At 42.1% G+C, this 15523-nt stretch overlaps 1 protein-coding gene and 1 long non-coding RNA gene across 6 annotated transcripts; one reads left to right on the top strand and one right to left on the bottom strand.

The window, feature by feature from the left end:
• The first annotated feature begins 129 nt into the window (after positions 1-129).
• TUBD1 (tubulin delta 1) lies at positions 130-6851 on the top strand. Of its 5 annotated transcripts, none has more exons than XM_042879739.1 (9): positions 130-221; positions 846-1040; positions 1568-1715; positions 2127-2343; positions 2915-3146; positions 3920-4084; positions 4745-4885; positions 5405-5588; positions 6504-6850. In XM_042879739.1, the coding sequence occupies exons 2-9, from the start codon at positions 869-871 to the stop codon at positions 6604-6606; spliced, it is 1362 nt and encodes a 453-aa protein (XP_042735673.1). In that variant the 5' UTR covers positions 130-221; positions 846-868; the 3' UTR covers positions 6607-6850. The 5 variants fall into 5 exon arrangements, with proteins under 5 accessions (XP_042735673.1, XP_042735671.1, XP_042735672.1 ...); XM_042879737.1 differs by having other exon boundaries at positions 153-467; XM_042879738.1 differs by lacking the exon at positions 130-221 and adding an exon at positions 557-668.
• Positions 836-15331, bottom strand: LOC122184627. The gene is made up of 3 exons (XR_006180592.1): positions 15172-15331; positions 7858-7943; positions 836-4851 (listed from the first exon to the last, which is right to left on the bottom strand). It is a non-coding gene; the product is annotated as an uncharacterized LOC122184627 (long non-coding RNA).
• Between the last annotated feature and the right edge of the window lie 192 nt (positions 15332-15523).

Raw genomic sequence — 15523 nt, 5'->3', positions numbered from 1 at the left:
GCTGCCCGGCCTCACCGCGCATGCGCCCCCGCCCCGGCTGCGGGCGCCGCGCAGGCGCACAAACCCATCCTGCGGCGACCGGGGCCGCACTGAGCATGCGCGGCGAGGGCCTCGTCCGGGCGGCGGGCGTAGAGCTGAAGCTGAGCATGCGCGATACGCGCCCACCTCCCTCGCTCCTGGCATGGAGCTTGCGTAGATGGTGCGGCGAAGCCGTTCGCTCAGTACGTGCGTATTGCCTTCTGTGAAGCCCCGAAGCCCGCCGCTTGTGCCCGAACTACCCGAAGTTCCCTCTGAGCATGCGCACAGCTGAGGGGGGCTCGCTGAGGCGCGCGGGTGCGCGTGCGCTGCTGATGGTTGAGCGGTTCTGCGAGGTCAGCCCTGAGGAGGGGCTGCGGCGTGGACCCCGCCCCTCCTGAGCCGGCATCGACCTGAGGAGAGATCCGGGCGGGAGGGACGGGCGAGGAGAGGTGGGCGTCCCTCCTCAGCTGGGAGGGGAGAGGCGGTGGGGGCGGTCCCAGAACATGGCGGCGGCGGGGAGCGGGCGGGAAATCGGCGGCGCGGAGCTGTGAGGGACGTGCGGCAGCCCGAGGGCGGGAGCGGTCTGCATGCAGAGGATTGCCTCTAAACTGCCATCTGCGTTCTTTGACGTTCGGGCTGGAGTGCTGACGGTCGGTATTTCACCAGAAATAGCCGCTGGTTGTACTGCAGCCTTTCCCTCCTCGCTAGAGGTTGTAAAAAAAGTACAAAAGCGATCAGAATTCTGCTTGTCAGAACCTTTTTAATATGGTGGGTTTTTCTTTTTTTTTTCTTTTTTCCCACCAAAGGCATGATTTTCTTTTTTTTAGGGCTAAACACGAGGTGAATTAGAATGTCAATAGTTGCAGTCCAGCTTGGCCAGTGTGGTAACCAAATTGGTCATGAGGTGTTTAACACCATCTGTGCCGATGTCCGTGGCACACACGGGTTGTGTTCCAAGAAGGAGAATGAAGCCTACCACGATGCTTGTACAGAACGGTTTTTCAGCGAGGCAGAGTCTGGAGGTACAGCATTTTGGTGTTTTGTGTCCCACAGAAGGTCTGGTACTGACATCATCCAAGTTCTACCTTCAGTCTGGAAGAACTGTCCCAGCTTTATGCCTTCCTGACATTGCTTACAACTACAGAAGCAAAATCAAAACTGGTAGAATGCCTGAGGCCATGGATCGTGTCTGCCAGTAGTACAGCTGGAAATGGGACATGTATGCATAAACAGTCTTCCCTTCCAAATATCCACATTTCCCATTGTAGGCAGATAATACCATGGAGTAGGGTCTAGACTATTTGAATCTAGTGTTAACAAGCAAATTAAGACATTTCTTTCCCAAAAGATCCATGTCCCTGTTATTCAGATCTATCTTTAGTACTATCAGTGGTTCTCGTGAAATCCAGGACACTTCTGCATCCTGTTTTCTGTTCTAGTTGGGCTTATGTGGGTGGAAGGAATACAACTTGGGTCATGATGCAAGTCAGTATCTCATATAAACAAGTTGTGATGTTGGCACTTAGTTTTGTTTCTCTTCCCCATACAGTACCTGTTGCCCGGGCTGTGCTTGTTGACATGGAACCTAAAGTAATCAGCCAAACTTTATCGATAGCTGCCCGGTCTGGCCATTGGAAATACGATGATCAGTCGCACTTCTGTCAGAAGCAAGGGTCTGGGAACAACTGGGCAAATGGGTAGGAATCATTTCCAGCTTCGCTAGCGGAACTGTAGGGGATAATGAGCTGTCTGTGCTCTCTACGAGTGATACTGTTGCAGCTGTGTGAGAAACATTCTTTAATGACTTAAGGTAGAGAAACAGTACATACAGCAGCAACGTTTCTACACTGCTTTTTGCAAAACGAAATTGGTATTTACAGGGAAAATGTAATGGCTTAGAATATGTTTAACAATGGGTTAACAATAAGTTCAATTTCTAAACAGCTCTTTTGCAAAATAAATGCCACAGCTGAGGATTATTTACTACAAGTAGAATGAGTGACACAGTGCCAGGTTACACTGGTAATACAAAGAAAAGTACCCTTTATGAATAGGCTGACCTTACTGCCTTTATATCACCTGCCGTTTTTTTTCCCTTTATTCTACAGTTACTCTGTTCACGGGCCTAGAAACAAAGAAGTAATCATGAATCTAGTGCAAAAAGAAGTAGAGAAGTGTGACCGACTCAGTGGATTTTTCACAATAATGAGCATGGCTGGTGGTACAGGTTCTGGCCTAGGAGCATTTGTGACTCAGTGTTTAAGAGATGCTTTTCCAAGATCGTTTATACTAAACCATGTTATCTGGCCCTATGGCACTGGTGAGGTGAATGTCATTTTTCCCAGAGATATTTTGCAAGATTATAATTGTGATCACAGAGGAACGGAAATCTAAATAAACTGCTTGCTTTTCATGAGTAAAACAGAGTAGATGCAACTGAAATAAACTAGAAGAGAAACACTTCATTCTTTGAAAGTTCCACATGACACAAAACAATTTGTTTGCTTCGTATTTGGTAGTTTAATGTAAAAAAACTGTGGCTATCTCAGGCTTGTAAGAAAACATTTAAAATTTACTTACAAAAGCACTGGGGTATAATGCAGTTTCATGAGAAGCTCTACTAGCTATCTAGAAATCTCCTGTTATGACAGTATCTGAGCATGGTAATCAGTTCCTTCTGAACTGAGATGAGTTAACATGATTTTCATAGGTCTTGCTCCATTTCCATGAAAAAGCTGTGACAGCTCCTGACCTTATTCTGCACTTTGACAAAGATGAATCACTTCCTTAACTACAACTGAGTAAATGACAGTAGCCAGAGGAATATATTAAACTATAGAAAGAGATCAAGTTGTTTGACTCTCATTTGGTGTTTTTTTTTTTTTTCTTTTTCCAGGTCATTGTTCAAAACTACAACTCTGTTTTGACTCTGTCACATCTGTATCAGTCATCAGATGCTCTTCTTGTTCATGAAAATGATGTCATCCACAAGATCTGTGCTCAGCTGATGCATATTAAACAGATCTCCTTCAGGGATGTAAATCAAGTCATTGCACATCAACTGGGGAGTGTTTTCCAGCCTGCTCACACAGCAGAAGCTGGCTTACACTATAGCAGAAACCCTTTAGGTATCTAACTGCAATGTAGATACTTAAGGCATTCTTACACATCTTTCTGTAATCATTTCATTTTGGGAATTTAAGTTCTTCAGTCTCTTTTACTCAACTACTTGGATATAACCCAAGGCTTACGATAGTAAAAATAGATAGGGAAGCGAAAGACTAAGTTAGTAATTCAACCCTAATTTTGCAGCAGAGTCAAAAATAGATAACCAGCTTCTCGTTTCCTTCTTTAGCAGAAGACTCATGTTCCTCCTTTTTCAAATGACTACCACTCCTGTACTCATTTACCTTTCAGAGGAAATTTCTGCCGGGCACTAATCTTAGACTGAGTTTTAACATTTAATGTTAGGTTAGAAGTTTGTACAAACAAAAGGCTAGTTTTGTGTTCAGCTCAGAAAACACACTAACATGCAACTTGGTAGCAGCAAGCAACTGGCTTGCCAAGATGCTGCTTGTAAAATTAAGCTCTCATTTTCCTTTCCACCTCTTCAGAAGCATATAAGGTCTTTAAGATTCTGAGCCAGACTAAAAGGAGGGCAAGTCTAAATTGTCAAATAAGAGCTTCTAACTTGCCTGTATAAAACTCAGTGGTAGGTTGTAAATCTTTGCATTTTGTCAGATGCATCTGTATATTTGTTAAATTTAAACTTTACATATTCTGCTTTCTTACCTTCAGTTACTATCTTTGTAAAATCCTCATGCTCTTCTTCTTTTTTAACTAGCCTATGCAGTATTTTGCCAAACATGAGCAGCTGTTATTTATTTTTTTTTTTTTTAAGGAGACTTAATGGAAACTTTAGTTCCACATCCTGAATTCAAGATGTTGGGTCTCCGTAACATACCTCAGATGCCTGAAAACTGCCTTGCATATAGCACGTTCAGTTGGCCTGGACTCCTCAAACATCTGAGGCAAATGCTCATTGCTAATGCTAAAATGGAGGAAGGTAAGAAGCGTTCACTCAGCCATCACTCTTTAAGAATACATCTTTACATTGAAATAAAGCTTACTGCTTTGTGGGGCTCACTGATTTCAGTCGCTCCTTTCAGAAGCAAGCTGCTGCCCTCAGACAGCAGGAATTTGTCTCCACATAGCCAGCTGCTTCTGCACTATTCATTCAGCTGCCACTCCTGGCTTGCTCATGTTTTTGCTCCCAGACATCTCAGTTAATTATAACTATTGAAAATATGCAAAACAACAGTTTTTGGTCATGCACTTAATTTACATGATTCATTTGGAACATTCTTTGAATCATTTGTTTTCCTATGCTTTTTCTTGTTATACCTACTAATAAAAATCGTATGCTTAGCTTTCCCATATCATTTACATTGAGAATTCAGCAAAGCTTCCACTTATGCAAAGAATGGGCTGGCAGATTGCTAACTATAGAAAAAAGTATCCGTTTCTCTGGTAAGATTAGTGACTACCAGGAAAACACTGCTGGCCAAGCTCGGTTTTCCTCTGAGAATTGTGTAATTGCTGCTTAGCAGACATACAGAAACTACAAACCCTAGTATGATCTCAGCTTGGGGCACAGAGTTGGTCTGAATCCATATTTCATGAAACATTAACTTTGTTTTATAACTTATTTGCAAAAATCTTGTAGGTATTGATTGGCAAGTACGGCCGCCATGCCCAGGCTCCTCCATCTCCTCCAGTCACTCCACAAAGAAGCTGCTGCATTTCAATACTTCCATTGCCAACCTGGTCATCCTGCGAGGAAAAGATACACACAGTGCAGACTTAGGTGAGAAGGAAGGGCACAACATCTCAGCCATTTGTTTCACATCTCAACTGTTTTCTTTGCGTGAAAGTGAAAATAAAACAAGGTCACGTATTTGACTAATAAAGTCAGTATTCCCTCTAGAAAGATTTTAATGTGCAAGGCCATGTGTAATTAGTTAGGACTGTTGTATTTACAGCTAAGGCTTCTATATTACCTGAAGAGTTGTAGGGAAGGACAAAGAGACTGAAGCCTATATATATACAGTAGAATTCTTAGCAATATTGTCTGAAAATATATTTTGCTGCTTCTGGAATGACAAGCACACCTCATACATGAAGTACTGACAGCAGAGTACATTCCTGGGTAGTATAACTGTTTCAAACATTCAGTACACTTGAAACTGACCAGCAGACTTTTCTCAAGAGCTGAACTGATCCACCGAGCGCTGATTAGGTCAGATGGGACTAATGAGATCAAGATGCAAGTCCTTGTAGCTTTACATTTATCAAAATATCCACGTTGATCTTATTTCTGCTACAGGAAGTTTCCGAGATCCCTCGTTATATACATCATGGCTAAATCCTCAGGATGCTTTTAATGAGTGGAAAACCCCAAGAGCATTTAATAAGTATGAAAAGTCTGCTTCTCTGGTTAGCAATAGCCAGTTCCTGCTGAAACCTCTTGACAACGTTGTAGGAAAAGCTTGGAATATGTTTGCTTCCAAGTAAGTGAAAATAATTCTGTTCATTTCCTTTATAGCTGACATTATCTTCAATGGTAGCAAAATCATTGCAGAGAATGGTCATTTTCAGCAAAGTAATGGTGAATGAGCTTGAATACTGTTCCCACATGTCAGCAGAAACATTTTTTTTACTTCAAACATGATGGCAGGGTGCTTACCTTGCACAGAACAGTGCATATTTCCTGTGGATTAGCAATACCACATATTCTAGGGCTATCGATTTGGCTCCCTAAACTTAGTGCATTCCAGATTGCCCATTCTACAAATAATACATACAAACTCTTTTACTGATCATACAGTTTCTAAATTATATGCAGACAGGCTTCACATTCCAGGAAACAAGTTCCTGGCTCAAAAACACAAAGTTCAAAAACACTGATGGGATAGAAAATGACTGCCTCTTTACTTGGTCACCATGAACCCAAGGTAACTGAGTGTCACAGCAGACACCTGATAAACAGGAATTCGGTGATTAAAAGCCAAAGGAGAAATACTGCATCTACTAGCAGTATTCCTATTTTTATCACCTGCTGCAAAAACAGCAGTGATGGGAAGCAAGCTATCCTGTACACACAGGTTTAGGCTCTGCATCTCAACTTTATAAATCACTTTTCTCATTTATTCATCATAGCTCCTTCTGTTTCCCAGCTGACTGATTTTGTTAGATACAATTCTGTCTCATTAAGCAATATACAAAGTAATAAATGCTATTAGAAATAAGTCATCATTTATCAGTAAGTATGAATTACAAAATGAGTTCAAGAGAGAAAGGTAAAACCTAACCACCAAAATCCGTTTGGATTTGTTACAGCAACTATACAGTCTAATTGAATGTGTCAGATTCTTCACAGATTTCTAACATCTTGTCTGTTTTTGTACTGTGACTTTGACACACAGAGCCTACGTTCACCAGTACACTAAGTTTGGAATTGAAGAGGAGGATTTCTTGGACAGTTTCACAGCTCTGGAACAAGTTATCTCCAGTTACACCAACCTTTGATTTTTGAAATGGTTTCTTCCTGAAAGAACCCAGCACTGGAAGACCTTCCATCAACTATCAAATATATAAATTACTGGACTACAACTATTTGTTAATCTTGTGAGCAAGGCATGTATTAGAATCAAACTGGATGAGAACTATGTTTATATGCACAGATATTATTCTTATTTAACAGATGTAGTAGCTGTTTTCCAAAACAGCTAATATCTGTTGTAGCTTAATCTTTGAATGTCATTTTCAGAACTTGCATATTTTTAATAAAGAATTTCTATACAGAAGGGATGCTCTCTAGGCATTCCAGCTTCTCCAGTTCCAATTTTTCATGCTATCACTTTGCCCTGGAATGCTTTAATACTGATAAAAACACACACTATCAGAATTATTAAGCCAAACTCCATTTGGGTATCATTCAAGAGACAACAGTCTGCCACACGGTGCTTTAAAGCGAAGTAAAGCTTAAATTCTACTTCAAGGCTTATAGCTTTGACAAAACACTGGAAGTTCTGAACCATCTGGGAAGAAAGAAAAAAAACACAACAAAACACCTGTGAATGGGGGTCTTCATTTTCTTTGCATCCTGCAGTTATATTAAAGATCACAATGGATTCCATGTTTTCCATACACTTACAGGGAAAACCGCAACTCTTGCTCTTCCTCCTGTGTTAGGAGAGCAAGCAGGTGTTCTTTTTTAAATCTACCTTTTAGTACTTAAAGAGATTTGGGAGGAGAATTGCTGTTAGATTACAGATGGATAACACTGTAATCTTATCATGTAATTTCAAAATTTAAGAACCAGGCTTTTTATTTTCCCGACAAATGTTACAACGACCACAAGGTGGTGCCAGCGTGAAGCTGCAGCCTGCAAACACAGCAGCCAGGTACAGGAGCAAAAGTGACCAAAAACCACTCCGATAAAAAAAAAATCAGATCAATCTCAAGGACTTTTCCTATGAGAAGTGGACAAGTATCACAGTTACAGTTTAAGCCTCAGACCTATTTCACTCCAGGCCACTGAGCTTTTAACTAAAAGATGAGCAAGCATGCAGAACAGTAAATATGTTAAGGACATTTGCAACTTGGCCTGCTAGAAGTCTTGCCCTGTTAGAAATTCTAATCTAGATTTTAAATCTGCAGTGACTTAACACAGCAGCAGATGCAGAAATGCTCTTGTAATTCTGCTGGGCTTCAGTTAGAGGCCAGCAGACACTGTATATTACTCTTATCTCTACTTTCTTTCCTAGTTTCATTTACCTCTTCATTTTTGTTCAGGTCAGGAACAGAAGCGCTAAAATCCATCCAGGAACAGCTGTTCTCAAAGTAGCTCAGGAGCATGAGATCTGGAAAGGCAAACAAATCTGACGCAATCTGAGCAACTGCACAACTGACTCTGGAGAAAGTCTTGTGGTAAGTTCACAATTGCTCAAATACAGAAGCAGCAACAGCTGGCCACTGCCATGGCTGTAGTTTCAATGCATGCCACAATGGGTTCTGATACATTTCGTGAGAGTTTAAAGATAAGCAGTGTTAATCTCTAATGCCTTCTGAAAAAAAAAAATAATACAGGACGGAAGACAAAGAAAGCAAGTGGGGTAAATGCACTCAATTGACTTTTCATATTAAAAAATGCGTGATGTGTATGACAACACATTTTGACACTGTTCTTACAGACCACAGCGCACAATCCAACAACTCAGCTCATTTTGCCTTCTCTTTTCACTCAGCTGCTTTAATTCCGGTTTTAGGAATTCCTCCTCAAAAGGAAGACATAATAATCATGGTTCAACTATTCAGATATACTTCATTTAAAACCACATATAGTTTTCATAGGCAATTATTTGTGATTATTTAATATTTTTTTCACTGAATTACTTCCTGTCAGCTCAGAGATAAGGGACTGTTATGATCAAAAGGGATTTTCTAGTGTTCTGTTTTTGTCAATTGAACTATTAAGCTGGGTGGGTATTCTCATGCAATAAACTGGAGGGAAGATTGCACAAAACACCAAGAGAACCAGCTCGGGCAGTTCAAGTTTGCAAATAGCAAAGGGTCACGAAAGCAAGCAGAACAGCGAGGTTCTCCTTCTTCCCTCCTTCAAAAGGCACAGGATACTTAACAAAGGTAGAAATCATTTTTCCTAGTGTTAGCTATAGATACTGTTGTCAGACTAAGGATTTCTTCCAGTGTCAGAGATGAAAACAGGTAACTCCATTTCTGAAAAACAGTGACTGAGTCCCAGGGATGGATATTCTTCCTCATTGTGACGCTGTGTTACAAAAGAGCTTTTAAACAGCTACAACAGGTAAGTCCTCTCAGCAACAAGGAAGAGAGCTACAGGCTATTGTACTGCTACATAAGTAACTTGCAGAAATACCACTGCATTATGTCTGTGTATTTACAATTCCAAGCATGAAGCAAATGCAGCAGCACTTATTGCAGCCACAATGACAGAACCATTCACCCGTCCCTTACAGCTGCATCTGTTCTTTAATGGAGTATGTCACTTCCAGTTAACAAAGGAGCATATTTGGGTTTAAGTTTAATGGCTTAGCTATGCCACAAAATTCATTGCTACTTAACAAGATGCCAGTCAAGTTTTGAATTTTGACAACGCAGATTTCTCGAAGCTACAAAAATTGGAGGTAAAAACAGAACTGTAACTGTTGCATTAGTTCTTATGATCACCTTGATTTCACTGGAGGCTGACAGGAATTATTTTTGGCTTCTCCAGGTCTCTTCCTGCCAGCGTTTTTTGCAGCTGACCTCAGTTTTGAGACTCTCACCCTTTCCCAAACTAAGCCTTCATTTTTTTTTTTAATCTGTGGCTGAATTCCTCTATTTTTTCCCCAGGATGTGGAGAGCACAGGGTCAAGTGGCAGGAAGTGAATAACTATTCTCAAATTTACATCATCTCAAATTATATTAGAAAGTGGAGAATTCTTTCTTTATTATTGTTTTATGGAGAAAATTAGTTTTGTAAACAAGAGCCTGAGCCTGGCAGAGGGCTGTTACTTCATTAGCAGCTGAAATGAGCAAGGTAGATCAAAGGCAATCCCAAGGCAATGGTGAACTGAGGGATGGCAGCACCAGTGGCCCTGACCCCACTGCTTTTAGCAAAATACCCACAGGAAGTCCATGAGCCAAGGAACAATGCATCAAATCTCACTATTGTTTGTTGTCACGGACAGGTGCAGGTCCCCTGGAAGTTGATTCAAGGACTAACTATAGCAGAAATACTGAGTGAACAGGATAAGTTTACTTGGTCACCAGAAAATACAGGGCCTAAGTTACAAGTACTTTAAAGAGTGACTGGCCTGTGACAGGGCACTGATGCAATTTATTTGGACTTGCTTGTAAAGTAAGACTTCATAGCAGTAAAAAAAGAATATGAACAATGAAAACAACATGGAGATAGCAGCAAGAACAGTTCTAGATTAAGGGCAAAAACCAGAATTCTGCCAGTATGGAAAAAGGAAGTTGTGTGCGAATTAGCAGCTGGTGCACGACTGGGAAACGTTAGGGTGAAAAAGGTATTGAATGATTCATTCATTTCCTTTGGCATTTGTTAATAAATTCAGTTTAAGTGCTATGAAATGACAACCCAAACATCCTAAAGGAAGTACTCTCGGATGTCAAAGCGCACTTTAAGGAAGCCTGAGATTTGCCGGACACTGCTTTAAAAGCTGAACAACAGCCACCAGGAATGTGATTCATGGATCTGCTGTATTACGAAAAGCTACAAAAAGAGCAGTGCTGCTGCTATTTCTCTACTGCTTTCAAGGACACCCCAGCCACACCTTTACCAGTGTAGCAAATTCCAGTGTAAGCTTCTTCCTCAAGCCAGCAGCACGGCTTGGACACTCTGACAGCCTTTAACCCGCCTGGATGCAGAGCTGATAATCCCAAATTTTAACTGCAGAACCTTTCCGGTTTTTTCACTCAAACTGGATGTTCACAATGGCCCCTTCTGAGCACACATTGTATGAATCCTCTCTCTCCAGACAGCCACTTCCCCTCTGTCCGGGTGGGTAATGAGTCACCCACCTCCGTGAATCAGCAGAACATGCTTAACCCCTTCCCAGAAGCACCAACAGCTGCACATTGGGTGGTGTTTCAAACAAATGTTATTGCCAATGATACAGAGCAAGTTGGAAAAGTCTGGAGATGGCTAGGTGTAAGAGATTAGTAAGGCCATAATGCTCCATCAGATAGAAAAATAAGAAAAATGAGGACTTTCTCTTGGCCAAAACTCCTCTCAGTATTTCCTGTTTCAGCTTCAGGAAGCCGTGAGCTCCCTTCACTAATTATATATGATGAGAAACAAATGCCATCGTAAACAGTATACGTGCACTTCAATGAGTGCGTTCTCCAGACACCATTATTGTACCTATTTGGTTAGGCATACCGAATAATGTTTGTTCAAAGGCTCACATGAGTACACTTCAGTTGCCTGAGAATGGTGTAACTGTGGTCAGATGACATGATTCAGTTTGAGCCTTTGCCCAGCAAGCTCCTATATGTAACAGATCAGTGACTGGAGCGCATGAGCAGCACACCACCCAAGGAGCCAAATGGAAAGCAGCCTCATCCCACACTCTGAAGGTGTAATGAAACACTGACTCCGTAATCCTTGGTTGGCAAGGGCAGCAGTAGAGTCATTGTGGCAGCCTCAGTCAGAACAGTGAGAGCTGGGCAACAATTCAGAGCTGCCACTCAGCTCCAAACAATACTGGGTTCACTATGAACTCCCATGTAAGAGTGCTGTGGGATGGCTGTTTCTACCACTTGCAAAGAGTACACTGGGACATTTATTTCCTCCTCACCCCACATGGAGCAGCTCCTACATGACTGAGTCACCAGGTCTGCAGATGTATACGTGCAGCTGTTTGATGCTGTAAATCACGTCCCTCCCTGCGAGAACTTAACTCAGCTTTTCACATCATTTTCCTCTGTAAGACTGTCTCCAAACTCAGTTTTTTCACTGTGGAATATTATTGTGTAAAAAAAAATAGATGTGAACCAAATGCGTACTGCGATAAAGTAGCTTATTTTTCATCAACAAAGGAAACCTGAAATCACACATCCACGTGGGATCTCACTCAAACTGCAGAAAACTCCACTCAAGAGCCAAACCTCAGCTTGTACAGAGAGCACTGAGCATGACGGGCAGTTGGGACTGCAGGAACTGAGCAAAGAGCCATCAGCTACCAGGAGTGAGCATCAGGCTGCCATCAACACCAGCACCTTCATTACTCAATCAGAATGACCAGCTCTCTGTCACAGCTGAACCCTACTGCCAAAGGACAGCACAGGAGATTTCCAACTTAGAGACATAGGGAGTTCACAATCTCCTGGATCTGAGATATCTTTCAGATATTCTCCATCTCTGCAATTCTCCATTACAGCAAAGAACAGTGAAATGACACACACTACCAATGCCACGGGGAAACAAAATGCTTAAAATCACTTGGGGAGACAGAATCAGACCTGTGGGGCTCCTCTGTCACTTGTACATTAAAAAAAAAAAAAAAAAGAGTAGATTATGCCTTAAACTGCTGGTATTAAGGACAGAGTATCACTCAAGCAGAAGCACAGAAGTCACCCATCTGTACTTCTTCCACAGACTGAACAGCAGTTTCTGGGGCCATCAGGAGGCGGGTGTGTAGCGGAGCAGTTATCAGAGCAGGAACAACACACAAAGCTCACAAGCCCTATCTTTTGCCTTTCACCAGGAAGTATCAGTTCATTTCCTTATTGCCAATTGCCTGGGCATCACATTTCAGCTTCTTGGGAAACCAGAACAATTAAGGGAGGAGCAACTCCCCCGAAACTCAGGAGGTGCTGCACACTTACATATCCGTATCTGAACAGCTTAAATAAGGTTTAGAGAGAGGCGACCTTTGATTTAATGCTCATGTAGTCAATGCTCTGAATCATTCCTTAAGTGAACAGTAATAAAAACCCCTCCAGCAAATTAAAGAGCAATGTGAAAGGCAAACTAAAACAAAGCATAACCTCTTTAACAGGTTTGTGTGTGTTTTTCAAACAATTGAACATCACCGACAGTGAATATGCAGAACAACTTCAGTGCCCAACAGCCTGAACCCAGCACAGAGCTGCCAGCTGCATTTTTGACCAAAATAGCATTGTGCTGAATCCCTGGTGTGTGCCCAAAGCCCATCAAAGACTGCTTGGCCTTTCCTGTCTGCTTTTTGTTGGAAGGGCAGATGGTTTCCTGGACATCTGATGACCATTTCTACATTTGAGCTCCTGTTACTGGCTCAGGTTGTGACACCTCTCCTGCTCACACTGTGACCAAACAGCTGCCTCTTGGGAACACTGAGTGCGTGCAGCCACCAAGTCAAACAGAGGAAGAAATGTGAGGCTGCAACTCTGTCCCCAATGGCACACGAGAACTTCAAAAGTCACAGCAGGATCAGGAGGTTCCTGCATAATCCCTTTTAAAATGAGTTTGCAAGGGCATAGGCAAATATCTCCCCTCTATCTGATTCAGGAGGCACTGGGGTGTTCCACACAGAGAGCAAGAACTTTGCTGTTTCCTGGAGAAGTTCCAGCAACAAAGTCTCCCCTGGACCAGACCCCCACTCCCCCCCTCACGCTGCACTCGGCGCTGCAGTCCTATGATCCCATTGGTAGGGGAAGCACTTACTGTTGGGAGGTTTTTTCCTTCTCCTGCTCCAAGAAATAAAAAACACAAGCTTGCAAAAAACCCCTCAGAACTCACAATCCCAGATGAGCCATCTCCATTACCTCCATGACTGCTGATGGTATTTTTTAACCATGTGTTCCAAAGACAACTGCTAGTATTTTTACCTCTAGGACCACCCCCAGCCACCACTTATTTTTACACCTTCAATACACTTTGCTCATTACCATTTGTGTTTGTGCTTGATAACCATGTAATGATCCACAGCGTTCTTGTTTGCAATTAGTGCTGCTTGAAATGCAGAGGAAGCTGGTTCTAACAAAATAAATAACGAAACTCCAAAACACAGCAGAGAGAAACACTGAGGAACAGCACTGAGCCCCTCAAGTATCAGTGATGGGTGCCTGCCAGCACAAGCAGCAGCAGGGCAAGCTCAGCTTGCTGCAGTACTGGGAACCACTGGGATGGAGGTAGGGAACTGCAGAGGGAGCAGTTCCTGTTTGCTGTGATGGAGCAGAGTGGGACTGGTGATTCCATTTAGCATGGAGAAGTGGGGCCTTTTCAACTTATCCATCAGATAGAGCATGGTGAAGCTACTGAGGCTGTTGCTTTTTGCAAACAGAGCTCACTTTGGGCCTAACCCACATCAAACTCCATGATTGACTGCTTCCAGTGCACAGCTGAAAGTATTCCGGACAAAACTGTGGGCTAAGGCAGCAAAATGCGTCCCGATGAGATGTGAAAGGCTCTGGACCTTTCTCTGTAGCCACAAAATACACTGCAAACACAACTTCTATCTTCACACTCATCAGAGAGCACAAAAATGGGATAACAAATTTCAAAGTGTAACCAAATTCAATACACACAAAAAAGGAAACAATCCAGCTGGAATAAACATGAGGAATCTGTTATTTATTTAAGCAAACATAGCACTCTCCATTTTCACAACCTTACCTTGTATTAACTTTTAGCAAACTTTGCTATCTCCCATTGCTGAAAAGGTAGGAGGAAGGAGAATGAGCAGTTCTCTGTTAAATACTTTCAGAAAGAATCAAAACAACAGCACAACTCATCTGAGTGGTCATGTACAACGTGACATGAAGCACTGTATGCTTATATTTCTCACTTTTCAGTGTACAAACAGACTGAAATAAAAGGGGGGAAGCTGGGCAAAGAGGCATCATTACAAGGAGACTGCTAGGGCATTCAGAAAGTTATCATTTATTGGCTCAAGGGGCTTCTTCCATCCCTTTTTAATTATTAATACAATCTCAAGATGCCCTCAAGATGGCATAAATTTCAGTGACTCCTACGAAAGGCCTTAAGACACTACTGGAACTGCAAAGTGAACAACAGCATCCTATGAACAAATGGCAAATTTGAGGGAAAAAACAATGGCACAGAAGCAAGAAAGGTTGCAAACAGTTGTTTCACTAACCCAAAAATGCTGAAGAAAAATGAAACAAACAGCCATGAGCTGCTGACCCGAGTTATTACAATGTGCAAAATTAAACTTTTAGCAGACTGAAAAAAGCAAAGTACTAAACAGAGCTTATTTTTTATTAGTATTTTGTGAATGTGTATTGCATTAGAACGAGTTCTTTGCTATTTAATTGTCAAAGAGCTTATTTAGACCCAAAAGAGAAAAAGCCATTAGGGCCAAGAATTCAGAGGAACTATCCACCTCTTAAAACTCATCAGAGGCAAATGAAGGGCCTTATTGCTTTTAATGGCCTCATGCTGCCTCCCCTCCTGTTGCTTTTAACTACCTCCCAGCACCCAGGGCTCAAATATTTAAATGTAACACGGCTACGTTAAGAAAAGTCCATATTTAAAGCCTCCCCATTCACTCAGTAATGTTTGAAGTTATACACGAAGCATACAAGATAAACATTACAAACCTGACACACAACCGAGATGGAGCTTTAAGAGATGCTTCAGATGCAGCTTGCCACACTGCATGGCTGGTGTGCTCACTTCCATCACAACTGAAAAACATTTATATGCCACTGATGTTCAATGAAAACAGCTGGAGATGGATGAGGGAACGGTCAGATGAGAGATACCAAAATGTCAGACAGCCTACCGACTGTTGTTGCCATGAGATCCAACAGTCAACATCAGTCTGATAAGCTATCCGACAGGATGGTACAGCCATGGGGATGTCACGACGGCTGGCAACACAGGAGGACATTCATGCAGGATTGAACAAAATCCTGATTCTCACACCTTGCTCATGATCTGCCCTAACCT

Source organism: Lagopus leucura, unplaced genomic scaffold (assembly GCF_019238085.1).
Source record: "Lagopus leucura isolate 7727_CA_CO unplaced genomic scaffold, USGS_WTPT01 Super-Scaffold_100024, whole genome shotgun sequence".
NCBI classification, from domain to species: Eukaryota; Metazoa; Chordata; class Aves; order Galliformes; family Phasianidae; genus Lagopus; species Lagopus leucura.
The sequence above is the reverse complement of the archived record's forward strand: the minus strand, read 5'-3'. Positions and strand labels throughout refer to the sequence as shown.

Bases quoted from the DNA above. Each gene is read 5' to 3' on its own strand.
- TUBD1 (XM_042879740.1), top strand. From the start codon at position 869: ATGTCAATAGTTGCAGTCCAGCTTGGCCAGTGTGGTAACCAAATTGGT. The intron at 2,344-2,914 runs GTGAATGTCATT...TTCTTTTTCCAG, and splicing joins GGCCCTATGGCACTGGTGAG to GTCATTGTTCAAAACTACAA. The intron at 5,589-6,503 runs GTAAGTGAAAAT...TTTGACACACAG, and splicing joins TGGAATATGTTTGCTTCCAA to AGCCTACGTTCACCAGTACA.